Source organism: Hemitrygon akajei, chromosome 3 (genome assembly GCF_048418815.1).
Source record: "Hemitrygon akajei chromosome 3, sHemAka1.3, whole genome shotgun sequence".
Lineage (NCBI taxonomy): Eukaryota > Metazoa > Chordata > Chondrichthyes > Myliobatiformes > Dasyatidae > Hemitrygon > Hemitrygon akajei.
In genome coordinates, this window is record NC_133126.1 from 113,952,690 (window position 1) to 113,979,249 (window position 26,560).

At 40.7% G+C, this 26,560-nt stretch overlaps 1 protein-coding gene across 1 annotated transcript in view; it reads left to right on the forward strand.

Annotated features, from left to right (window-relative positions):
- The window catches only part of LOC140725316 (serine/threonine-protein kinase PAK 2-like), a 90,986-nt gene extending 64,743 nt beyond the window's left edge, over nt 1-26,243 (forward strand). The window contains exons 3-15 of the mRNA XM_073040631.1: nt 4,517-4,617; nt 5,761-5,905; nt 6,037-6,071; nt 6,455-6,571; nt 8,377-8,509; nt 11,338-11,401; nt 11,779-11,827; nt 12,990-13,102; nt 13,374-13,491; nt 15,217-15,316; nt 19,444-19,640; nt 23,601-23,738; nt 24,321-26,243. Coding sequence (XP_072896732.1) covers nt 4,517-4,617; nt 5,761-5,905; nt 6,037-6,071; nt 6,455-6,571; nt 8,377-8,509; nt 11,338-11,401; nt 11,779-11,827; nt 12,990-13,102; nt 13,374-13,491; nt 15,217-15,316; nt 19,444-19,640; nt 23,601-23,738; nt 24,321-24,407 — 1,397 coding nt within the window. The 3' untranslated portion in view covers nt 24,408-26,243. The remainder of the gene's footprint in view (nt 1-4,516; nt 4,618-5,760; nt 5,906-6,036; nt 6,072-6,454; nt 6,572-8,376; nt 8,510-11,337; nt 11,402-11,778; nt 11,828-12,989; nt 13,103-13,373; nt 13,492-15,216; nt 15,317-19,443; nt 19,641-23,600; nt 23,739-24,320) is intronic.
- Nucleotides 26,244-26,560: the final 317 nt, after the last annotated feature.

Below are 26,560 nucleotides of genomic sequence, written 5' to 3' on the forward strand. Positions count from 1 at the left end.
ACACCTATCCACACAGGCTCAAGGCTGTAATTTCTGCCAAAGGTGCATCAACTAAATACTGACTTGAAGGGGATGAGTAGTTATGCAATCAGTTATTTTGTGTTTAATAATTGTAATAAATTTAGACCAATTTGTAGAAATTTGTTTTCACTTTAACACAAAAGAGTCTTCTGTTGATCAGTGTTTAAAAAAAGCCAACTTAAATCCACTGTGATTCAATGTTGTAAAACAATAAAACATGAAGACTTCGGGGGGGGGGGGGTTGGTGAATATTTTTTATAGGGACTGAATATGCTCAGTGTGGGTGTGAAAATCTGCTGTGGGAACATGGGACATGACAGTACTATGTGAAGCAGCCACTGGGTGGAATGAGTTTCGGGTGTAGTGCTAGTGTAACGTAGAATCTGCTGGTAGAACTCGGTAGTCCAGCAACATCTGGAAGGAAAGTAATTATTGACATTTTTTGTCAAAGCCCTACACCAGGAATCTGATAAAGGGTTTTAACCTGAAATGTTGATAACCACTTTCCTCCACAGATGCTGCTTGACCACTGAATTCTTCCAGCAGATTGTTGCTCCAGAATCAACACTTGCAGTCTTTTGTGTCTCCAGTGTCGTGCTAGTGTTGGTTACTACCCCACTGGGTTACATATATCGTGGTTGCAGTGATGGATAAGGTTTTCACTGTACAGCCCACAGTTCTGCATTTAATACTTTGCATTGAGTATTTATCATACTTTTCTCAATTATAAATAGAAGCTCACATCAACAGAAGCTTCTGAAGGCATTTCGGCAAAAGTTTAAGCGTGCACCTCACTGAATAAAGGCTGTTGTGTTGGCTTGGTTCCTGAGGTTGCTAAGCATTCTGTTATCACTTTATACTCTTGAGTTATTGGGTTAAACCTTGGAAAGATAAAAATGGTGTTCTTCAAGATGATAGTCTCTTTAAGGTCTGGTGCCTCCGTGCGCCAGGGAACTGGTCAAATATTCAATGTTCTGATTTTTGTTTCCTTTTGTCGCGCTTGCTTGAAGGAAAGGGAAGGGGGGAGGGAACATGCACTTTCAATAGCAAAAGCTGCAAACAGTGGCCTCCACCAGTGGCTCCTACATTGCTTGCTAGCTACTCCCAACTATGCTGGGATCTTGATTTTTTTTTAAACTAAGAGTTTCTTGAGCAATACCTCTGTTTTGTAGCTTCTGTGAAACTTTGCAGAGGGGAGCTTCACATTTCCTTTGTTCGCTTACTATTTATGTTTTAACTTCTCCTTTCTTGAGGTAGTACTAATTTTGCCAAAGTATTATTAACATAATTAATGCAGTTTTGATTACAACAACTGGCAATGTGACATCCAGTGAGAAAGAAAAGGATATTGCCTGATGTTTGCCATCTGAGAGTGTTTGAAATTTACAAATAGATCTACTTCAACTAATTTTAATTTGTTTCCCAATGAGTTAGTTGCTCTTTCCCTGGCTAGTAGATTAGAGTTAACTTGTCCATGCTAACTAAGTTGTCTACTTGAGCTCGTCCTTTTACCCAAATTTGACCATGTCCCTCTAAATCTTTTCTATCTATGTACCTGTCTGAATGTCTTTTAAAAATTGTAATTGCACTCACCTCTACCACTTCCTCTGGCAGCTTGTTCTGTATAGTCACCACTATTTGTGGAAAATGATCTTCAGATCTTTCAGTTTTTCCTCTCTCAACTCCGATCTATGCCCTCTAGATTCAGACTCCACTACTGCGGAGAAAAAAACTGACATTCACCTTCTCTGTGCCCTCATGATGTTATAAGGTTACCCCTGAGCCTTCTGTGCTCTGGAGGAAAAATTCCGAACCTATTCAGTCTCTCCTCATAGCTTGAGCTCTGCAGTGCAGCACTGTCCTTGTAAACCTTCTTAGCACCTTTTCTAGCTTAATAGCATCCTTTCTACATCCAGGCAACCAGAACTGCAGACAGTATTCCAAGTGCAGTCTTGCCAATGACTTGCACAGTTGTAACATGTCGTCACAATTCTCTTGCCACACACTCAAAATGCTGGAGGAACTCAGCAAGTTAGGCAGTATCTATGAAGGGGAATAAACATTTTGATGTTTCTGCCCAAGACCCTTCATAAGTCCAACATGATGGCATGAACGTCAATTTCTCTACTTGCAGTAATTTCTCCCTCCTCCCCCCACCTTTTTATTCTGGTTTATGTCTCTTTCTTTCCAGTCCTGATGAACAGTCTCAGCCCAGAACATTGACTCTTTATTACCCTGACATGCTACCTGACATGCTGAGTTCCTCCAACACTTTGTGTGTTGCTCTAGATTTCCAGAATCGATCTTTTTGATCACAATTCTTGCACTCAGTGCTTGTGTCTTCACTTTAAAGCAAAGGCTCCCGTCCTGGGCTCCATCGACCCCTTCGTTAATGGTAGGGATCCATGGCATAAAAAAGGTTGAGAACCCCATGTTCCTCTGTTCAACACTCACTGTTTCCTGTGCAAGTTCTGTCCTAGTTTAAGTGACTGAAGTGCAACATATCAAATTTTCATAGTAAAATTCAATTTGCCATTCCCTGGTCCACATACCAAGTTAGTCAAGATTCCATAGAAACTTAGCTAACACACTTCACTGTCCACTACTCTACAAAGTTTGGTATCATCCCCATATTAATAACCATGTTATCAACATTATCATCTTTAAAAAATGTGAATATAGATGACAAACAGCAATGGAACCAGCACCAATCCCTGTGGCACTCCACTGGTCACAGGCCTCCAGTCCATTCCAGAGCATAAATATAAAGTCAGAGTCACTGCAGTGACCCAGGTGTTGTGTTTCAGATTGACCAAGTAAAGACAGCAGTTTGCTTGTGTTACTCTAAATAAATTTGTATGACAATCCAAAATATAAGGGAGGAGTTTATATATCTGAAAAAGTTGTTTGGAAGGAGGCGCTAGCAGGGATGATGGCAGAGCAGCAATGGCTGGAGTTTCTGGGAGCACTTTGGAAGAAACAGGATAGATTTAGCCCAAAGTAGTAGTATTCTAAAGGGAGGATGACACAACTGTGGCTGACAAGGGAAGTGAAGCATAAAAGCAAGAGGGTATATAAAGTAGCAAATATTAGGAGAAAGCTTTGAGGTTTTGGAAGCTTTTTAAAAACTAACTGAAGACAGGTTAATAAGCAATGAGGAGAGAAAAGAAGAAATTCGAAGGCAAGCTAACCAGTGATGTAAAAGGAACCAAAAGGTTTTTCAACTACCGGTATTTAAAGAATAAAAGGGAGGCAAGAGTGGCTATCAAACCACTGGGAAATGATTCTGGAGAGGTATTAATAGTGGACAAAAAAGGATGGACAAACTGAATAAGTATTTTGCATCAGTCTTCACTATGGAAGATGCTAACAGTATGCCAGGAATGCAAGAGACGCTTGAAGCAGTTTTGGGGCCCTTATGGGTGTGCTGGCATTGGAGAGGGTCCAGAGGAGATTTGCAAGAATGATCTCACTGTACTCACTGAAGTTTAGAGTAATGAGGGAGGATCTCATAGAAACCTATCGAATATTGAAAGGCCAGGATAGTGGATGTAGAAGGGATGTTTCCAATAGTTGGGGAGTCCAGGACCAGAGGGCATAGCCTCAGAATAGAAGGATGTCTCTTTAGAGCAGATGAAGACAAATTTCTGTAGCCAGAGGGTGGTGAATCTGTGGAATTCATTACCACAGACAGCTGTAGCGGCCAAGTCATTGGGTATATTTAAAGCAGAGGTTGGTAAGTTCTTGATTATTCAGGGCATCAAAGGTTACGAGGAGAAAGCAGGAGAATGGGGTTGAGAGGCATAATAAATCAGCCAAGATGGAATGGCGGAGCAGACTCGATGTGCTGTAAGGCCTAATTCTGCTTTTATGTCTTATAGTCAAAAGCTTCACAGTTATTATTACATACTGTAATTCATTATTCCAGACCATGTGATTACCTGAATTTAAATTCTCCAGCTGTTGTGACGAGATTTTATAATCTAATCTCTTGATCTTCTTTCCAGGCCAAAATTAATATTCGCATAGTAATATAGCAATTGTGTAAGCATTCCTTCCAAAGGCTTTCTAATATACAGGTGTGATACTGAAATCGAGTACAGGCCAGACCAGGTGGGATTGGGGAGCACTGAGGAGGTCATTACGATACATGGTTCCTTGCATTGTATGGAGCTAGATGGAATTTTACAGTAATTTGACTCCTGGACTCAGAAAATAAATAACAAAGTTTATTTAATATGGTGTGTTTGGTTGGTGTCTGAACCCCCAGCTTCTGACAGACTAGTTAAATATCATAACCACTGTACCTAATTCCTTGTGTGTAACACTCTGTGAAGCACTCTAGGTAACCTCCATGTGAAGTGTGCACGACAGCCTTTAGCTAAATCACAGAAATTGCCCACATAGCTATCAAAGTGCTTATTTTTTAAATACGTTCTTTTCAGTTTATTGCTTCTGTGTTTTTTTTATTGACAGCATTGCATTGTTTTTACAGGGAATAAGAAGAGAGAGAAAGAACGGCCAGAAATATCCCCTCCGTCAGACTTTGAGCATACAATCCATGTTGGGTTTGATGCTGTTACAGGCGAATTCACAGTGAGTACATAATGAGATGTGCAATGGTGATCAGTCTGGCTTGACTGACTTGATTTTTGGCTGTCTTGGAAGTGGCCTATTCCAATTAATTTGCTGGCAGTCACCAACTAATGCGTAAACTGTCTGAAGGTCATATAAACCGCCTGCCTGTAGTCTTGGTGGCTGATATCACAAACCTTCCAAGTGTGGCTCTCTTATTGAGAGGCAGATTGAGTAAGTTTGCACTTTGCCAAGGTAGATTTTTCTGACCACTATCAGATATTTGCTTATGATCCTGTGCTTACCTTTGGGCAGATATGCCTTCTGCTTCTTGATCCTTCCACCAGAGACATGGTTCCTTTATCTACACCACCAAATTTCTACCTTTAGAAATTTGGGTTTGGTCACCTTCAACGTTTAAATACAAATCAAGGTCAAATTTCTTTTTGATGTTTGGGTAATTCTGGTGAATCTGTACCATAGCCTATCCTAGCCCAGACAGATTATGGACAACCAAAGTACAACTTTCATCTATCTTCAGATAAAGTGTAATGTTGCTTTTCTATTAATAATTCTAATATTTTGTTGTCCAGATGTTTCCTACAAAGCATTAGTAGGTTTTAGTCAAGGTTATATTCTCCCTGTCTCCATTCTGCTTTGTACGTGTTGAACTGAAGCCAGAGACATGGGTGAGTTGTGTCCAGTTGTTCTGATGCAGTGTTCAAATATTATCCCAAGTGTCCTATTTTCATTGGCTCAGGATCTTGCTAAATAGTGGTTTTAGGGTTTAATAAATGTATGTCTAAGGCAAGGAGAATTAAATGCTTAATTCATAGCCCCCACACACGTTGGGCAGTTCAACCCTCGAGCATTGGTGAGTTGAGTTGTGGGCCCATCGCAATAAATGTGTGAAAAGATACTAGTATTAGTTTATTCTTTTCACATGTATTGAGGTGTAGTGAAAAGCTTTTGGTTTCATGCCATACAGAATTATGTCAAGGCAGTAAAAGCAAACAGAAATGCAGAATATAGCGTTACAGTTACAGAGAGAGTGCAGATAAACAAATAAAGTGCAAGGACCACGAGGTAGATTGGGAGATCAAGAGTTCTTCGTTAGCGTATGAATCCCAGTGCCTATGAAGCTGAAGTGGTGGTGTTTTGCAGGGGATGCCCGAGCAGTGGGCTCGGTTATTGCAGACTTCCAACATCACCAAACTGGAACAGAAGAAAAATCCTCAGGCTGTACTAGATGTGCTGAAGTTCTATGATTCCAAAGCTACAGTGAAACAGAAATATCTGAGTTTCTCAGGTAAGGCCTTCAAGTGGAATATTGAAATGGTGAGTGAGTGGAAAAAATGACAGGTGTTGCGTAACCCTACTTAAAATAGTTGTTATGGATTGTGCAAAACCTTTGGTTTGAACTCTTTTTCTTTTATTTAGACCAACAAGATGGTTTTCCTGCTGGTACACAAAAGGTGAGTCTTTTTTTTTACATTGTATCTTGGCCAACTCTATCTAATATGTTTGGCAAGCTTTGCATAGAATGGATTGGCTAGTCTGGTATTCGTGAGATCACTGAGTTTAATATTCAGTATTGTGTTTCCCTAAATGATGACATGCCGTTTTGTGCATATTTGTAAAAGTGGATTGTGAGAGCTTTCCATTGATTAGATTTTTAAAATTCTCTAAATTTAAGATGTGAATCTGGTTATGTATGAAGGACTAATTATATTTGAATAATATGAGAGGAAAACACTTCACTTGTTTAAGTCAGGACAAGATTTTGGTTTATACGAACTATGGGAATAGAATATGATGCAGTTTGATGAAATTCTAAAGTGTAATCCTCTCTCTTTAGCGCAGTTCAAAAGGCACAGAACCTTCAAACGTACCAACTGTTCCGGAGGAGGATGATGATGATGATGATGAGGCTCTCCCTCCAGCTATTGCCCCAAGGCCAGAGTGCACCAAATCCGTGAGTACTCTTGAACCTATTGGTATTGGATTTCTATAACCCCTTCTATATCCCCCTTCAAGGGATAAACTTCACTAAGTAACTCAATTATTGGAAATCATTTATTTCTGTTTTTGTATTCAGTGTCTGATGTGTAGAACCCATTGCCCATTTTGCTCTATACATATTTTTATCACAGGCAACCTTAATCCCCACAGTGTTTCATAATCTTTTATCTGCATGGAACAGCATTAATTTTCACTGGTGCAAGCTGCATCATTAAATATATACCTAGCAGTTTGTAAGAGAGATCTGTTCTGGAACTTCTTAACAGTCTTTTGTGGTATCTGTAGAGTGCTCTGGATAGACCTCCCAAAATCACAAAAGCAAAATACCTGCAACACTGAAGACAGAAGAGAGAATGCTGGTTATAAACTGAATGATCTCCTGAATCTATTGAGAAATTATTTCTGTTCGTATTAATGGTCTTTCACTAGAACCAAAGAAGTTTGAGTAAAAGTGTGAGATGTAATAGATTTTTAGCAAGTGCAGAGACAGGGTAAGGAAAGAGGGCAAGAAGCAAGATCTTTAAGGTGGATGTCAGAAGAGATGGCGTTTGCTTGGCTGCTGGTGTTGGACAGAGTGAAAGTGTCAGTTGAGGCCAAACTCATCATCAGTCCCTCCTCGACTGCCTGGTCCACACATTCCTCCCCACGATCTCCCACCTGGCACTTATCCCTGCAAGCGTAAGTGCTACACCTGTCCCTACACCTTCTCTCTTACCACCATTCAGGGCCCCAAACAGTCCTTCCAGGTGAGGCAACACTTCACTTGTGAGTCTGTTGGGGTCATCTATTGCATCCGGTGCTCCTGGTGCGGCCTCCTCTACATCAGCAAGACCCAACGCAGATTGGGGGTCTGCTTTGTCAAGCAAATCCGCTCCGTCCGCCACAACAGACAGGATCTCCCGGTTGCCACCCACTTCAACTCTGCTTCACATTCCTATTCAGATATGTCCATATATGTCCTCCTCTACTGCCATGATGAGGCCAAACTCAGGTTGGAGGAGCAACACCTCATATACCGTCTGGGTAGTCTCCAGCCCCTTGGTATGAACATCGAATTCTCCAACTTCGGATAATTCCCTCCCTCTTCCTTCCCCCATCTTACTTTCACTCTGTCTCCTCTTCCAGCTGCCTATCACCTCTCTCATGATTCTGCCCTCTTCTACTACCCATAGTGCTTTCCCCTTACATTCCTTCTTCACCTTTCCTACCTATCCCCTCCCTGCTTCCCCTCCCCCACCACTTGATCTTTCCTCTGGTTGGTTTTTCACCTGGCACCTTCCCCACTCCCCCCCACCTTCCTTATAGGGCCCCTTCCCCCTCCTTCTTCAGTCCTGACGAAGGGTCTCAGCCTGAAGCGTTGACTGTTCGTTTCCATGGATGCTGCCCGACCTGCTGAGTTCCTCCAGTGTGTTTGTACACGTTGACTTTATAGCTTTCCTTACTTTTTTTTTATTCTGATTTTTATCACCTCTGGTGGTCTGATTTTGAACATTTCTCTGCATTTATTTTATTCATTCCTGTGGGATGAGTTTGAGACGAGGTGCTAAAGGCAGTGGCTGTTGTCTAAACTCAATAATGTTCCTCTGGTTTGGGTTTTGTAGAACTGTGACATGCAACAAACTGTATTCCAGCACATTAGTACATAATGGGAGATGAAGTGTGATTTAAGGATGTTTTAAAAAGCTGAATTGTGTATGCATTATTGTGTGTGTTGGTATAATCTTGCAGTTTCTGTAGCAGCATTTACTTTTTTTTAAGGTTTACACACGTTCGGTGATAGATCCAATCCCCCCTGCTGCCAGCAAGGAACCAGGTGGTGATGGCACTAAGGAATCCGAGAAAGCAAAAAAGAAAACTAAGATGACGGATGATGAGATTATGGAAAAATTGAGTAAGTGCTTATAATTTTTACAAGCAATTCTCTGGAGTAATCACACTGATATTTAGATTTAATGTGGTAGAACTGATGTGTGTGTTGGATCTTCACATAATGCAGCTGTGAAATTCATGGAAAGAGCTTGGGGAAGGGTTTTAATAAGTGACTTGAACATTAGTGATGTTACCTTGAAACACTTCACTTGACTGCCAAAACAATCAATCCTTTGAATTTCAGAATTAAAACAGGAGCCTCAAGAATGACACATTGTGTTTTTCAACACCACTTTATTGGTGGTTTGTCAGGTGTCTTCTTCCAAGTGGACAATTGCATTTTGTGCTTACTTATGGAAATAAGTAATAGATTATGGAAGAACATTACTTAAACTGATGTTCCACCTTATTATAGTTAAAGGCAGGGGAATTGTTTAACTGCAACCTCTTTGGCGATTTATATCAATAATTATCTTGGTTTTATACTCTAAAGTTCTTGAAATTTGCACATGCACCACTGCAACCTCTATTTCTCCCTTGTGATTTACTTAATAAATCAAATATTAGGGGCTCCACTCCATTCTGGTTAAAATGAAATAAGTGAAATCTGGGATCAAGTCAAATGGACAGCATTGTAATAGAGTTGCTGTGTACTGCAGAGGAGAGGTGAGTGTGGTCTGTGCTGTGAACAGTTTCTGACTTGGATCATATGGTAATATTGATCTTGACTGTAAGTAAGCACTGAGCATTTGGGCAGGTGAAATCTGCCTATAATTTTGTGCTGTATATTGCAGAGATGGGAGATTAAGCACTGCATTGTGAGAATTCTAATTGGGTGCTGTGCATTTGGAGCACTGAAAAACTATTTAAGTTCAAGTTTAATTGTCACTCAACCATACATGAATATAGCCAAACGAAACAGCATTTCTTTAGGCCAAGGAGCAAAACACATTACTAACAGCACATAACACAAATAGCATATATACCGTAGATTTCGCACTACAGAGCGCACCTGATTAAAAGCCACTGGCTCTAATTTTAGAAAGAAAATCAATGTTGTACTTGTACAAGCCGCACCGGATTTTAGGCCGCAGGTGTCCCACGTTGTAATATGAGATATTTACACAGAAAGATATTACACGTGAGGATTTTTTAACTTTTAATTAAATCCGTATGGTAACATAAACAAATACATATTGCAAATGCTTTTTTTTCGAACCGTGCCTCTAACACGGCTACTTTTAAATATACATACGTATCGGTAACACACAAATTACGTTGCATATACTTTTTTACTGAACAGTGCACGAACAACATTCCAATATCTCCTAACGACGTAAAAAAATATATACTGCAGCCTACCAGGAAAAGTTATTGATCGCCTTTAACTTAAAAGCAGCGTTTTCGCTCGGGTAATGTGCTCCCCCCCCAGCTTCCCGTTTATCGCAAACCGGTATTTCCCACAAGACGCGGCGAAACCGGATGTGACGTCATAGTATCCCGGGATGTACAGAAAACAAATAGATAGATAGATACTTTATTCAACTAGAAAATACTAACAAATGAATTACTAAGCGAAAATATTATAAACTAAATAACTGCCATAAAGGCAGCACAATGCTTTTCTTCGAGTGTTTTCCATGTTGATGAGGGTGAGTACAAATGACTGATTTACAATAATTTAATTGTGAAAGTGCGCTTGATTTATCGTACAATTTCATTGGACCTCTGTGAACTACTCATCAATTTTATTGGTCTACTGTTATGAGGCAAAATGTTGTTGGCGGCATGAAAAAAAATCATGCATTAGCCACACCGTAGTAAAGGCCGCAGTGTTCAAAGCTGTTCAAAGCGTGGGAAAAAAATAGCGGCTTATAATCCGACATCTACGGTAATTATGATTTCAGAAAAACATACAGCCACAAAGAAAAAAATAATCATCTAGCCCAAATTCATAAGTGTAGACTGTAGATTTATGTGATGTTGTTTTGGTCATCATGTTCTGCCACTGACTTGAGCACCAACAGAAGGGCCTAGCCCCCAACCCAATACAGATACCAGTGCACCCCACAGTGGCTCTACTGCACTTCCTTGGCGCCTCCTGTCCTGGGTAGCTACAACAGGAGATCCTGCATCCTTAGTGTGGTCCTAGTCTGAATCATAACCAAAGCAGTGCAGCTTCCCCACCGTCTGTCTCGTCAATGAACTAGTGAAATGGACTGAGTAACTGAGTTCTCAATTTTAGAGCAATTAACTGTAATTAAAGATTGTCCATTTGAGGGGTGGAAAGTGAAGGACATGGGTTGCACCTGGGTGCTGTGCACATTTTGAACGCAGTCTTTGGAAGAATTAAAAGCACAGAAGACTTGAGAAATATGCATAGACAAAGTTTGTTTTTAATTACAGGTGATTTAATGGTGTATGCTAATGAAGAATTTTTAAGATAATGTGGAAGTAGATGAGGGAAAACTTGTCATTTTTTGTCAAGTCAGGGATTTTAAGGGTTTGGGTCTTGGTCAGGTTAATGGAGTAATGTGCAGATCATCTGTGCTGACAGCATACAGAATTGGTTAAAGGAGCTGAATGAATTACTGTTCCTTCTAATAACTGAGTACTCTTCATGGAGGTGATGCAGGTCACAGCACTCAATGGGGAAAGGATGAAGTTCACAAGAGGTGGTGGTCTAATCTCCAAATTTGACAGAGGATTTGTAATTGAGGTATTTTGATTTGTACTTAAGGACTATGCTCTGGGTTGTGATAGTTTGGATATTGGAGAAGATCTGTGAACCATTTGAACGTCCTGAGGTTTTTTATTGTGTTATAATCTCATTTGTCCATCTTTATACAGGAAGTATTGTGAGTGTTGGAGATCCAAAGAAGAAATACACCAGATTTGAGAAAATTGGACAGGGGTGAGTTCTGATTCTTCAGCTTCTATGTAACTTTTTGTCAGGATAGATGTATTAGGTTCTGGAAGACTGATAGAATATGACTGAGTTCTTGAGATAACCTTAAAGCTCTGATCATTGTAGTTTTTAAAAACAACTTTTCACCTGTTGGGAATCCAAATTACACTTCATAGTGAGAGGGGTTTCAATTCATATTAGTGCACTAATGCAGAAATACTTTGCTGTCCTGATTAAAGGTCTCTGCCCGAAACATCAACTGTTTATTCCTCTCTATAGATGCTGTGTGACCTGCTGAGCTCTCAATATTTTATGTGTATTACTCCATTTTCATTATCTCCAGATTCTCTTGTATTTATATGTATTATTTTGTTTCCTCACAGTGCCTCTGGGACTGTATTCACTGCTATTGATGTGGCCACAGGACAGGAGGTAAATCACTGCTAAACCTGGAAGCTGTCTATTACTAGGCTAAGGTTGGGGGTTTTCCACTTCTAAGCAGCAAGATACAAGGGCAGTAAACAATTTACTGGTGGAACTGTGCAGGTTGAAAAGTATCTGTTGAAGGGGGCAAGATATTGTCTGTATTCAGTCAAAGTCAGGTCCCTGCCCCAAAACATCATCAGTTCTTTTCCCCCTGCAGATGCTACTCAATCTGCTGAATTGCTCCAGCAGATTACTTGTTGCTCCAAAGTCCAACATATCCACGATCTCTTGTCTGTAAGATATAAGGATATTATGAGCAGTAAGGTGCACCAAATCCCCAAGTTATGATTTTCAAATTTTTACAGTCACATTCAAAATGTGTAACATCTACCTGAACTGTTCATAATTTGGAAATGAACAATAAGTGTGTGGGAGACGGACAGGTGTGATGGGAGACTGAGCAGGCACGGAAAGAGCAGTTGCCAGCCAGTCTCGTTGACTATGAGCGGGTGAATCTCCTTAGCACTTGCAGCATTGCTTGGGTCAATGCAGCCCCTAATTGTTGTGGATCAAGGGGAGAGGAATCACTGAAATGTTCTATTGCACTCAACAACTACAGAACATTCTGTAGTGCTGCAACAGCAGGCAGTTCACCCCTCCAGTGTCCCAAATGCTCACTTATATGCACTGGGTGTCTATATATCGGGTGTTCATAATATGGGAGAACTTGTACTGGTTTCTGGAAAGAAGCTTTACTTGGGTTGTGTCTATATAAGGAAGGTATTTTATATGGATACTGACCATTACTGATCTTGGGTTTAGTTTATTGCCCAAAAGAGGAGTAAAGTCGGCTTGTTAATGATCTGTGGGTGTTGTGAAGAATTAGGTGAAGCCTGAGGTGCTGTTTGAATTTATATGGCTGCATGATCATTGTGAGAAGGTAATTTAGAAGTTTTATCCAGATGGTGCTGGAGAAATACTCTTGCCATCCATGTGGGAGAAAACTAGGCATGGCAAGATGAGGCAGACTGTTTCTGTAGTAATGAGTATATAGTGGCTTTGTCTGCTCCTGCCTGTATGCAGAGCATCGTATTTATGATGGGGTTGTGCTGTGATAGTGCTGCATTTGGACAAGCTGCATAACCATGCCATTCATGTTCTTTCCCAGGTGGCAATCAAACAGATCAACCTGCAGAAACAACCAAAGAAAGAGCTCATCATCAATGAGATCTTGGTGATGAAAGAGCTGAAGAATAGCAACATTGTCAATTTCCTCGACAGGTAATAGAGAAAGAACAGGTTTGTTTGCACACTACCAGTTAGAATCTGCTTTATGCGTTTCCCCATCCACCTCTAGGTACGGTGAAGTAATTCCTCTTTGTAGTCTCTCGGCTATTGCCTTGTGACTGCTGAGTGTATGTTGTTCTCTTTATGATATTCCTCAGAAATGGGTTTGTAACCTGTGCTAGAAATATAGTTGAGAAGCTGTATCTGCAGCACTCTTGTTGTTAATGGACCATTGTTACAAACAACCACTGCCTTTTTGTCCTAGCTACCTGGTGGGAGATGAGTTGTGTGTTGTCATGGAATATCTGGCTGGAGGTTCTCTGACCGATGTTGTTACAGAAACCTGTATGGATGAGGCACAGATTGCTGCTGTGTGCAGGGAGGTAAGTGTTGATACAAAGTTTCTTTCCAATTCTTCACCATCTTTCTTATACTAATAGGGAAACGTGGCCATCGTAGTCAGAAAATAAGGGAATGTCATTTAAATCTGAGGTGTGTTGGAATTTCTTCTATCAGAGGGTGGTAAATCTCTGGAAGTTTTTACCCTGGGGCAATGTAGACCATGGAGATCTTTAAAGAAAAGGTAGATGTATTTTTTTGAAAGATCGGTATAATGATGGCGATGGGAGCTGCCACATAAGCCTGTAGAGATCTCGGTCGTGGCCCCTTTGCATGGTTTCTATTTTTTTCATCACTTATGATTCAGTTACCCATAAGAGTGACGGCTGGCATAAGCTGCTTCATTTTCATTCATTTTCACCTGACTTCTGCTAGTTTACAAAAATGCCTGCGGGTCAGCTGATTTCTGAAGCAGATTCCACAGCTCTATCACCGGAACTTCAGTGCTATACCATGGATTCCTCTTGATTCCTTGTTTCAATTGAAAATACTAAATGAGCTACAATTTCTGATATTTTATGATTTCTTTCTATACATATTATTGACACTTGCCTGACGAATTATATTCTGTTTATAGGATGGTGTAAATATGGCAAGGATTATTCTGCCTTGTACATTGCTTTACATTTTGCTGATCTCTGCTTCTAAATAATAAAAAAAATCGAGTACTGTCAACCATTTTTGAAAAATGTGCTTCTGATTTCTCTTATCTCCACCTACATTTACCTAGTCTTCTTCAGGTCCACCTGCCTTTCCCTGGTCTTCTTCAGGTCCACCTGCCTTTCCCTGGTCTTCCTCAGGTCCACCTGCCTTTCCCTGGTCTTCCTCAGGTCCACCTGCCTTTCCCTGGTCTTCCTCAGGTCCATCTGCCTTTCCCTGGTCTTCCTCAGGTCCATCTGCCTTTCCCTGGTCTTCCTCAGGTCCATCTGCCTTTCCCTGGTCTTCCTCAGGTCCATCTGCCTTTCCCTGGTCTTCCTCGGGTCCACCTGCCTTTCCCTGGTCTTCCTCGGGTCCACCTGCCTTTCCCTGGTCTTCCTCGGGTCCACCTGCCTTTCCCTGGTCTTCCTCAGGTCCACCTGCCTTTCCCTGGTCTTCCTCAGGTCCACCTGCCTTTCCCTGGTCTTCCTCAGGTCCACCTGCATTTATAATGAAGAGAAAGGAGATGGGTTGCTTTTAAAGGTGAAAGCAGCAAAAGGAAAACAGGCCCTTTGACCAAATGTACCCATTTCAATCAACTACACATCTACACTCATCCAGTTGACCAACTCTAGGTCTGAAGCCATTTCAGCCTTGGCAATTTCAAGTGCCCATTTATTTACTACTGAAATGTAGTGACAGTCCCCACTTCCGCCATTCAGGCAGTATGTTCCAAATTCCAGTCACCTTCTGGGTTTAAAAAAAATTGTTTCCCATTCCTTCAAAGATTTTGCTGCTTACTCTAAACCTATGCTCGTTAATACTTTTCACCTCTTTTAGAGTGAAAGCTTTCATGTTATTTACCCTGTATTTGCTCCTGAGAATTCTGTACATTTCAACCAGATTGCCCTGTGGTCCAGGAAAAACAAGCCCAGCTGGCCAGTCTCTCCACAAAACTGAAGCACTATAATGAAAGAATGAATCTGTACATCAGGGCATCTCATTCACAATCTTTGTTTTGAGATTTCCAGCACTAGAACTTAGTGCCCGATCTTCCCTTTCTTTCTGTTTAGTGCCTACAAGCATTGGAGTTCCTTCATGCGAACCAGGTCATTCATCGAGACATCAAGAGTGATAACGTGCTGCTGGGAATGGATGGATCTGTGAAACTCAGTAAGTAACAGTTTGATTCCCATCATACTGAAGTACTTCTCCTTACCATTAGTGAAAGGCTGCATTTCATTAGGCTTAGATCTGGGAATTGAAAAGGAATTCGAAAGAATCAAAACTACAGATGCTGAAAATCTGGGGGAGAAAATGCAATACTGGTAATGCTCAGGTTAGGCAGCAAATGTACAGTACATGAGAGAGGAACTGGCCTAAGTTTCATTTTCATTTTTTAAATCTTTTTTATTGATTATTATTAAAGATCAACAAAAAAAACATTAAGGTAATCAAGTCAATATGTCAGTATGTACAATGAAGAATTAAATTAGCAAATAACTGATTAACAGAGCTAAGCAATATATCAATAATAAGAAGAAAAAATAAAGTGTTAAGAATAGGAAAAAAAAGAACCTGTACTAACTCAGAGAAAAAAAGACCCTACTAACTTAAAAAAAACAGGAAAAAAATCCATTGGGAGCACAACCCTGGAGCTATACATCACACAAGCTTCCATAGAAGAAAAACATCAATCCGCCAACTCAAATCCATTTAAACAAAAATCGGAAGGAAACCATATTAATTAACTCAAGTCAGATGATAGTAGCGGGCAAATGAACGCCACCTTTTCTCAAAATCAAATCAAGGGTCAAAAGTTCGACTTGTGATTTTCTCCAAACTAAGACATAACATCATGTCCAATATAACCAAAAACACATATAAAGTATATTAACAACCCAATAATACATCCTTAAATTAGGCAGAGCAAGATCTCCATCCTTTTTAAATTTTTGTAAATGATATTTACCAATTCTTGGTCTTTTATTATTCCAAACAAAAGATGAAATAATAGAGTCAACCTGATCAAAAAAAACTTCTTTGTTTAAAAAAAAAAGGGATATTTTGAAATACATATAAAAATTTTGGTAAAATCATCATTTTAACTGCATGAATTCAGCTGGCTAACGAAAGTGTAAGTGGATTCCATCTACAAAATAATTGCTTCATAAAATCCACTAAAGGAACCAAATTAGCTTTATAAAGGTCTTTATGATTTTTAGTAATAATAATACCGAAATATTTAAAAGAGTCCGTAACTCTAAAAGGAATGTCATCATATATAGAAGCAGAATCATTTAGGGAAAATAATTTACTTTTAGGAAGGTTTAGTTTATATCCCAAAAACTTCGCAAATTCGTTCAATAGTTTCAATAAACTAGGAATAGATTCTTCAGGATTTGAAATATAAACTGAGAGAACGTCAGCATAAAGGGAGATCTTATGAATGGTCCCATTTATGAAAATTCCATGGATATCTTTAGCTTCACAAAGTGCAAAAGCCAAGGGTTCCAGCACCAAACTAATTAACAAAGGGACTTAACAGACATCCTTGTCTCGTACCCTGCAAAAGCTGAAGAAAAGGAGATCTGCAAGTATTGGTAATAACAGTAGCAATAGGGCTTTTATATATCATTCTGATCTTGAGATTTCAAAGTGAAAATTCTATGTGCTCTTTCGATATCAGGAGGTTGAGGTAAAATATCCAGAAACAGAGATTGAAACAAGTTAGCAAAATAGTCCAATAAATCCCACTCTCAGATCCTTCCTTCAGTCCAACAATTCAAATATTATTCCGACGAGATCTTGCTTCCAAATCAATAATCCTATGTTGTGACTTTTCCAAGTGGGCTGAAATATCTGCTATCTGACGCTTCGTCTCTTTAAGTTCAAAATTTAAGGAAATAATATTTTCCTGCACAAATTGAAAACTCTGGTAACGACTTCATCTCAGAAGAGGTAGCATCAAGTTTTAACCATGTTGTTGTCTATTTTCCTGTCGAGAACCATCAGTGAATGTTCTAAACACTCAGCCCAAACAGGCGTATCCTCTGATTTTTCTTTTGAAGTTTTCCCCTCTCCATTGCTAGATTCAGGAAGCTGCTTTCCACTTCTTAAAGATAGTGACATAACAACAACTATTCCCCTCTAAGATCCAACAAATGAAAGTTAAAAATTCGAAGTTTAAACTGAGGAAAAGGAAGAATTAATCGCAGCCACACAAAATGTGTGTCACTCCATTGGGCAGTAGGCAGAAACTACTGCTGGCCTAAGTTGATTGAAAGGGAATACTACCAGGGTTGACAGCAGAGCAGCAATGGCTGGAGTTTCTAAGAGCAATTCAAAAGGTGCTGAATAGGTAAGTGCCAAAAAAGTGGTATTCTAAAGGCAGGATGATCCAACTGTGTGTGACAAAAAGATGTCACAGCCAACATAAAGGCAAAAAAAGAGCATATAATAGACCAAAAATTAGTGAGAAGTTGGAGGATGAGAAGGCTTTTAAAAACCAACAGAAGGCATCTAAAAAAGCCATATGGAGAGAAAAGTTGAAATATGAAGGTAAGCTAGCCAATATCAAAGAGGGTACCAGAAGTTTTTTTGGATATACAAAGAGTAAAGGAGGCAAGAGTGGATATTGGACCATTAGAAAATGAGTCTGCAGGGATAGTAGTGGGGGACAAGGAAATGGCAGATGAACTCAATAAGTATTTTGCATCAGTATTCACTGTCAGATACACTAGCAGTATCCCTGAAGTTCAAGAGTATATGAGAATGCAGTTGCTATTACTAGAGAGAAGGTGAACGGTCTGAAGGTAGATGAACCAGATGGACTACACCCCAGGGTACCAACAAAACTTAGTTGAAGAGATTTTGAAGGCATTAGTAATGATCTTTAAAGAATCACTATATTCTGGCATGGTACCAGAGGATTGGAAACTTGCAAATATCACCTCACTCTTCAACAACGAGTGTGGCAAAAGGAAAGAAATTATAGGCTAGTTACCCTGACCTCAGTGATTGGAAAGATATTGGAGTCGATTGTTAAGGATGAGGTTTCGGGGTACTTGGAGACACATGATGAAATAGGCCAGTCAGCATGGTTTCCTTATGGAAAAATCTTACCTGACAAATCTGTTGGAATTCTTTGAGGAAGTAACAAGCAGGATAGACAAAAGACAGTCGGTGGATGTTGTGTACTTAGATTGTCAGAAGGCCTTTGACAAGGTGTCACAAATGACACAGCTTAGCAAGATAAGAGCCCATGGTGTTTCAGGAAAGATATTAGGATAGTTAGAGTATTGGCTGATTGGCAGGAGGCAGAGAGTGGAGTATTGTGAGTAGTTTGTAAGAAAGGATGTGCTGACATTAGTGAGGGTTCAAAGCAGGATCCCGAAAATGATTCCCATATGAAAGGTTTATCATTTGAGGGCTATGTGCTTGTATTCACTGGAATTTAGAAGAATGCAGGGTGATCTCATTGAAACCTATCAAATGTTGCAAAGCCTGGATAGAGTGGATGTGGAGAGGATGTTTCCTATAGTGTGGATAGTCAAGAGCTAGTGGGCATAACCTCCGAATAATCGGACATCCATTTAAAATGGAGATGAGGAACAACTTTAGCCAGAGAGTGATGAATCTGTGGAATTCGTTGCCACAGGCAGCTGTGGAGGCCACGTCATTGGGTGTATTTAAGGTGGGGGTTGATGGGTTCTTGATTAGTCAGGGCATGAAAGGTTATGGGGAGAAGGCAGGAGAATGGAGTTGACAGGGAAATGGATCAGCAGACTCAATGGGCTGAATGGCCTATTTCTGCTCCTATGTCTTTTGGTCTTGTGTAAAAAGAGAAACTTAATATTTCAGGTTGAATCCCCTTCATCAAAACATGTTATACATAAAACTTAAATGTAGTCTTGATATTTTGTTACCTTTTTGTTTTAACATTCTCAGTTTGACTGATCCTCCAATGTTAAGGTCTCTTGGCTGAACAAAGATTGATACTAGTAACTGTGGATACTAGGATTATGGCAAATTGCACATATTGTTGAAGTTGCACAGTCCCTTCAACACAGATCACCATTCCGTATGTTGGCTAGTACAAGAAGATGTTACATTTTCTCTACATGTTACAAGGGGTGTTCTTTCCACAAACTACAACAGCAGTTCGATCATATTTCTCACTGAAAGAATAATATTCTGAAATCTGCAAATGACTTTTAACAAAATCTCCCTTGTTTGTGTTCACTTGTTATCCCAGTAAGATATTTTAACATTGTTTTGTTTTATTTGCACCCATAAAGCCGACTTTGGCTTCTGTGCCCAGATTACACCAGAGCAGAGCAAACGCAGCACCATGGTAGGGACGCCTTACTGGATGGCACCAGAGGTGGTGACGAGGAAAGCTTATGGTCCCAAAGTTGATATCTGGTCGCTGGGAATCATGGCAATTGAAATGGTGGAAGGAGAACCCCCATATCTAAATGAGAATCCACTGAGGGTGAGTATGCTTTCACTGGTGGTCTTGTATATGAAGACTTGAAGTATATTGTCATTATTAAGTCATCTTAACTCTAGAAAGATGTCAAGGGACCTAGGGTGCTTCACACTGCTGGAGATAGAACGTGGAGATTTTAATGCATTTATTTTTATATTATGAAGATGCTCTCTGGCCCCTTCAAAGTATGTGGTTTAATATTTATTTATCGAGCATGCGATGATAATTGTGTGGAATGGACCACACTGCAGATAGTGGAGACAAATGATTTGATTAAAAATTGGAAGAATGAAAGTTAGATGGGAGGTGGGAGGGAGACAAAAGGTTTCATTGCATTTGACTCAGCCAAAAGATCACAGAATCCTGTCTGATTATGTATTTCCTCTCTTTCTATTGTCTCTTCTATTTTCGTAGACCTGTAGTATGGAAACAGGGGTCACTATCTATGCTAACCAGTTGGCACCCATCTGTATTAATCACATCTACGTACTTAGTCCATAGCCTTCTATGCCTCAGTAATTTTAGACACTTCAATGCTGCCACCATTCTCTCTGTCAATGCATTCCAGGTACCTGCCACTCTCTAGGCGGAAAAGGACCCCTCTGATACTACCCCCCCCCCCACTAATTTGTAACCCTTGATACAGTTCCCCTTTTTAAAAAAAAAAGGGAAATTCAGAGAGTGTACTTGGCTGCAGGTACAATTGAAATGGAAAGCCCTTAGGACCCCCCCCCCCCCCACCAACACCGACTCTCGGCTCTCCTGCCGGCAAATAAAACTGAAGATCTTGGAGCAAGATTGCAGTATCAAGGGGATATGAGGGACTGCTCTATACTTTGCTTCACGGAGTCATGGCTTGACATTTCAGACGCAGCGCAGCAGCCAAAGGGCTTCACCATTCACAGCAAAGACAGGACAGCTGAGTCTTTTAAAGGTAGAGTGGACAGAGTACAGTTCATGATTAACTCATAGTGTTCCACCTATGTGGCAATTCTGACTCAATCCTGCACACCCAACCTGCAACATCTAGGTGCACATACCTCCCTTGGCCAATGTCAGGCAGGCACTGGGGGAGCTGAGCACGAAACAGCACACCCTGATACCTTCCTTATCATTGTGGGGGATTTCAACCAGCCAGTTTGAGGAATACTCTGAACAACTACCACCAACATATTACTTGTGGAGCCAATACACTTGACCATCGTTACACCACCAAGAACGCTTGCTGTGCCATCTCATGCCTTCACTTTGGAAAGTCCAATCACCTTTTAAGTCTGAAAAAACAATTCCGATTAAAGTTAGAGACAGAATCAGATGCACATGAGTTCTGACAGGCTTTACAGGCCATTACTTCCCACAAGCCGAAACCTAACATCATGAATGGCTATGGTATTTCACTTCCAGAAGAGCTCAGTGCCTTTTACGCATGCTTTGAGAGGGAGAATAAAACTACACCTGTGTGAATCCCTGCAGCATCTGATGACCCCGTGATATCTGTTTTGGAGGCCGATGTCAGGACACCTTTCAGGACGTGAAACTTTGCAAGGCTTCAGGCTAGGATGGTGTACCTGGCAGGGCTCTGATAATCTGTGCCAGCCAACTGGCAGGAGTGTTCAGGGCCCAGAAAGAGCAGGGTGAGCTGCCTCAATGACTGTTGCCTGGTTGGACTCACATCTACTGTGATGAGGTGCTGTGAGAGGTTGGTCATGACTAGGATTAACTCCTACCTAAGGAAGGACCTGGACCTGCTGCAATTTGCCGATTGCCACAAAAGATCCACAGCGGATGCAATCTCACTGGCTCTCCACTCGGCCTTGGATCACCTGGCCAACAGCAATACCTTTGTCAGGCTGCTGTTTATTCATTACAGCTCAGCGTTCAACATCATCATGCTCTCAGTACGAATCAACAAGCTTTTCTCATTGCTGCCATCAGGGAGGAAATACAGGAGCCTGAAGATGCAAACTCAATGTTTTAGGAACAGCTTCTTCCCCTCTGCCATCAGATTTCCAAACGGACAATGAACCCATGAACACTACCTCACTATTTTTTTATTTTTGCTCTCTTGCACTATATTTTGTTAGGCTTTGCAATGTACTGCTGATGCAAAGCAACACATTTCACAACATACACAACAAGCTGGATGAACTCAGCAGGTTGGGTAGCATCCGTTGACTGCTCATTTCAACGGATGCTGCCCGAGCCGCTGAGTTCATCCAGCTTGTTTGTATGTGTTGATTTGACCACAGCATCTGCAGTGTACTTTGTGTTTACATTTCACAACATCTGCCAGTGATATTAAACCTAACTATGATTTGGGCCCAGTGTAAAGATCAGTAACTTTAAATTCATATAATCAGGCTAAATTGGAATGCAAAGCTGATATCAAAGTTCAAAGTAAACTTATTATCAAAGTACATATATGTCACCATATACAACCCTGAGATTTGTTTTCTAGTGAGCATACTCAATAAATCTATAATGGATTAATAACCATAATAGAATCAATGAGAGACTGCACTTTGTTCAACCAATGTGCAGAAGGTAACAAACTGTGCAAATACAAAAATAAATAATAAATAAGCTATAAATATCGAGAACATGAGATGAGAAGTCTTTGAAAGTAAGTCATGGAACATTTCAGTGATGGAGCAAGTGAAGTTATTCCGTTTGGTTCAACAGCCTTGTGGTTGAGGGGTAATAACGGTCCCTGGACCTGGTGGTGTGCGTCCTAAGGCTCCTGTACCACCTTCCTGATGGGAGCAGTGAGAAGAGAGCATGTCCTGGATGGTGGGGCCCCGGACAATTGATGCTGCTTTCCAGCAGCAGCCCTCCTTGTAGATGTGCTCAATGGTAGGGAAGGCTATACCCATGATGGACTGGGCCATATCTACTACTTTTTGTAGGATTTCCAGTTCCAGGGCATTGGTGTTTCCATACCAGTTTGTGATGCAGCCAGTCAATATACTCCCCACCACACATCTATAGAATTTTTCAGAGTTTTAGATGTCATGCTGAAACTTTGCAAACTCCTAAGGAAGGAGAGGCATACCATGCTCTATCCGTAATTGCACTTGAGTGCTGGACTCAGGACACCTCCTCGAAAATAGTAATTTAAAGTCGCTGACCCTCTCCACCTCTGATGAGAGCTGATTCATGGACCTGTGGTTTCCTCCTCTTGAAGTCAATAATCAACTCCTTGGTCTTGTTGACATTGAATAAGAGGTTGTTATGGCACCACTCAGCCAGTAATAGTGATAATGGTACAGTCTGATCAAAACAACACACCAGTATCCAATCCTTGCCTAGTCCCTAGTCTAACTCAAAGCTCACCAATGCCTTCAGAAGTGGCTCAGCAATCCACTCAATTCAAAGGTCAGTCACAATCAGTGAATGCTGGTTTAGACAGCAAATTCAAATCCTACAAATGAAAAATAAATAATTTAAATGACAGTCATCAATTGGAATTGATTTATTTTTGTCACATGTACCAAGGTGAAAATTTCGTTATGCATGCCATCCATACATATCATTTCAAAACATAAGTAGTACAAGGGAAATCAAAGATGCAGTATAGTGTTACTGTTACAAAGAAAGTGCCTTGTGGGCCATGACAAGGGTAGATTGTGAGGGCAAGGGTTCATCTTTAACGTACAGGAGGTCCGTTCGAGAACCGAAAGGTGGGAGAGAAGCTGTCCTTGAGCCTGGTGGTGTGTGTTTTCAAGCTTTGTTCCTAAGATCCCCAGCTTTTCTCATTGTATCTGGTGGGACTTGTTCATTAAAGCAGGTTGTTTTCTCACACATTGACAGGTTCACAATCATTTGAGGGATATTAATTAAATGAAGCTTTATGTAGTTCCTCTGACCTAGTTGAGATCTTTGCTAGAAACAAGGAGGAGATGAGCAGGGTTCCACCCTGCCTTTTTAATCTAGCAACGTTTCATTTATCTATATACATTGTAGGCCTTGTACCTCATCGCCACTAATGGGACTCCAGAGCTTCAGAATCCAGAGAAGCTCTCTGGAATCTTCCGTGATTTTCTGAACCGCTGCTTGGAGATGGATGTAGAGAAACGGGGCTCTGGGAAGGAACTACTGCAGGTATTGATCCTATTTTAATTTGAAATTTCTGGCCAGTATCAGTCTCTCCAAATGCTTGCTTTTTATATGTAAATTCCCATTGATAGGTTTCCACATCCAAACAATTCTTTATATGCATGTGTGCAAATTCTGCCATCATTCATTGTTACCATTATTCATGAAGGATCTCTACGACTTCCACTAATTTAGTAGAATTTTGCTTTCCTCAAAATTAGAAAATTAATTCAGAGGCCACTCCCCCCCACCCCCTTTTCTTCTTAATGCTGGTCATCTCCCTTCTCCACTCAGTCCTTATATAATTTCAACCTGAATCACTGACAATCCACCCCCTGCACCTGTTCAACCCCCAGTATCTATGCTGCTCAACTGTTTCTCCAGCCGACTGCTGCTCTAGATTCTGACATCTACACTCTTTTGCATCTTAGAGCCTTGGTAACTTCTCCCCCTCCCTTAAGTTTAGCATACGTCGTTGTCCTTCCTGTCAGCCTAGAAGCTGGTCACTACATTTAGCTAGTACTATGCTAACTGTTGGTATTTTTTTCAATGGTATCAAAGGGTCATCTTTCTTGCTTTGTCCTGCAGCATCCATTCCTGAAGCTGGCCAAGCCCTTATCCAGTTTGACGCCGCTGATTTTGGCTGCCAAAGACGCGATGAAAAGCAATCGCTAGCTCTCCTCAATGACTCCCTTCTGCCCCAGAGATTCGGAATCAAGTATTACGGTCTGCAACAAAATGCCAGAGCAGCTGGCAGGCCCCACTCGGGCATTACACGTGCCTACCACCAGCTAACCCACACAAGCAAGGTCGATGCTGCTTTTATATTTCCAAACAAAAAGTGGTCCCTCTTCCTTCCCTCTATGTTTCAATACTTGAATTGCAGATTGAAAGACAGATTAGCTGCCGCTTCTGTGGAATTTGGACTTCTCCCAGCATGCAGTTCGCTCTGCCAGTTGCTTGTCTTCTAAGGACATTACGTACTGTATTGGGTGAGCGGGGCTTTGGGATGTTCTGCTTAATGCCTTTTTATGTATATTATGTATCTTAGTGGCGATTTGCATTAGAATTCAGGAGAGAAGCTGTGTAGCTGTCTTTTATAAAAGAAAAAATTTTATTGTTTGTACTAACTTTCTGGAGTTCTGACTAGTCACCAGCACTGACTGTCGGGACCAAGTACCAGCTTCCTCCATGCTTGTGATCAGTGTGATGAAATTATTTTGATGTTAGTCACAAAATGCCTTGATGATTGGTGTGCACACTCAAAAGAGAGCTGTAGGAGTTAAATTTTTCTGTGGCTGTAATTGGGCAAATGTCGATGGATTCAAACTTGCAATAAGATGCTTGGCCCAAGTTATCCTAATATTGTTTTTGCAGTGGGACCTTCTCTGCATTGTTGCCAGATCCCCCTCATCTTCATATTGCAGCCACAACAATGCATTAAATTATCTTAATGTTGGGTGCATTCATTGATGCTTCACTGACTCCTAAGGCTTCTGCTGATGGAATGAGTTGAATGTTTAGTATTAGAACAGGTTAATCAGAATCTTCAAGCAGTATTCCCATCTGATGTACACAGGTGCTACATTGTGATGGCACAGACCCAAATGCCCCATAGTCTTATTTATTTTCATTTAAAAGAAAATTGTTTTGATTTATTTTCACTGTCGTTTAAAAACTGCGATGTGTTTACAGTAACAGTGGTTAATGCGTCAGGTTTCTGTAGAAAGCGACCTCTGCATTTTCAATCTTTTGCACTGCACCAGCAGTGTGCAGCCCCAGAGAGTGATGAGTGCAGTAACTGCATCCAGAGAACTCCTGATGTTCATACACTTCTCATTCTACACTGTATCCTCTGCAGATAACCCCTTCCTGTGTGCATCTTATAGCTTTGTTACTGCACTGCACCCAACCTCCATGGATACACTGTGAAAAAAAATGCATCATTGCATTGCAAACTTACCACTGTGCATCACTGCACAACAAAAACATTGCATCAAGCCGCACTCCATGCAGCACACTGCACATTTCATATGGTCCCACACAATGTACAACATCATACATTGTCTATAAGCAAAACAATCGTTGGGAATGTGAGATAGGACACATGGAGAGATGGTAGTGGAGAGCAGAGTTCTCATATCCTCACTGTGTTACAATGAGATGTAGTCTCCAGGGAAGGGATGGGCCAATTCAGATAACTGGGGCTGTCCTGCTACCCTGACCTGTACAGTACCACAAGGCAGTGATGCAAAAGTTCAACCATTCAACACACTGTGACTGTGGCAAACTATCCAATGGATAATACTCCACACACCTCACTGGTGGTTCTGATAAGAGTGTTGGTGAATTCTGTGGCTAAATTACTGCAGTATTAAAGGAGAAACTATAACAAAGAGATGAACACATCTATTAAAGTGCCTAACAGTAGAGTCTGATTTTACTGGGAATTTGGGGTTTTGGACTCTTTTCTAATTAATACTAAAAAAATAAAATTTTTAGATAACACAAGTGTGTAATTTTCTGTTATTGTATTTAATCATACTGATATTGAGAACATAACTCACAGAAATAAGATCACTTATTGGACTTCATGAAGATGGGGCTGGTCATAAGAAGATCAGCAAAGTTGATGTGCATTATTTATTTAGAGCCCAGCTCATTCATCCTTAAAAAATTGTTCAAGCTGTGCCTGGTTAGTTAGCAGCGGACAGCAGTCTTGAGATCTTGCCGGAGATGTTCGATTGGGTTAAGGTGAGAATTCTTGACTGGGCCACTCAAGGATTTGTGCTTCTCTGTTAGTCATTTCCATGACTTGTCTTGAACAA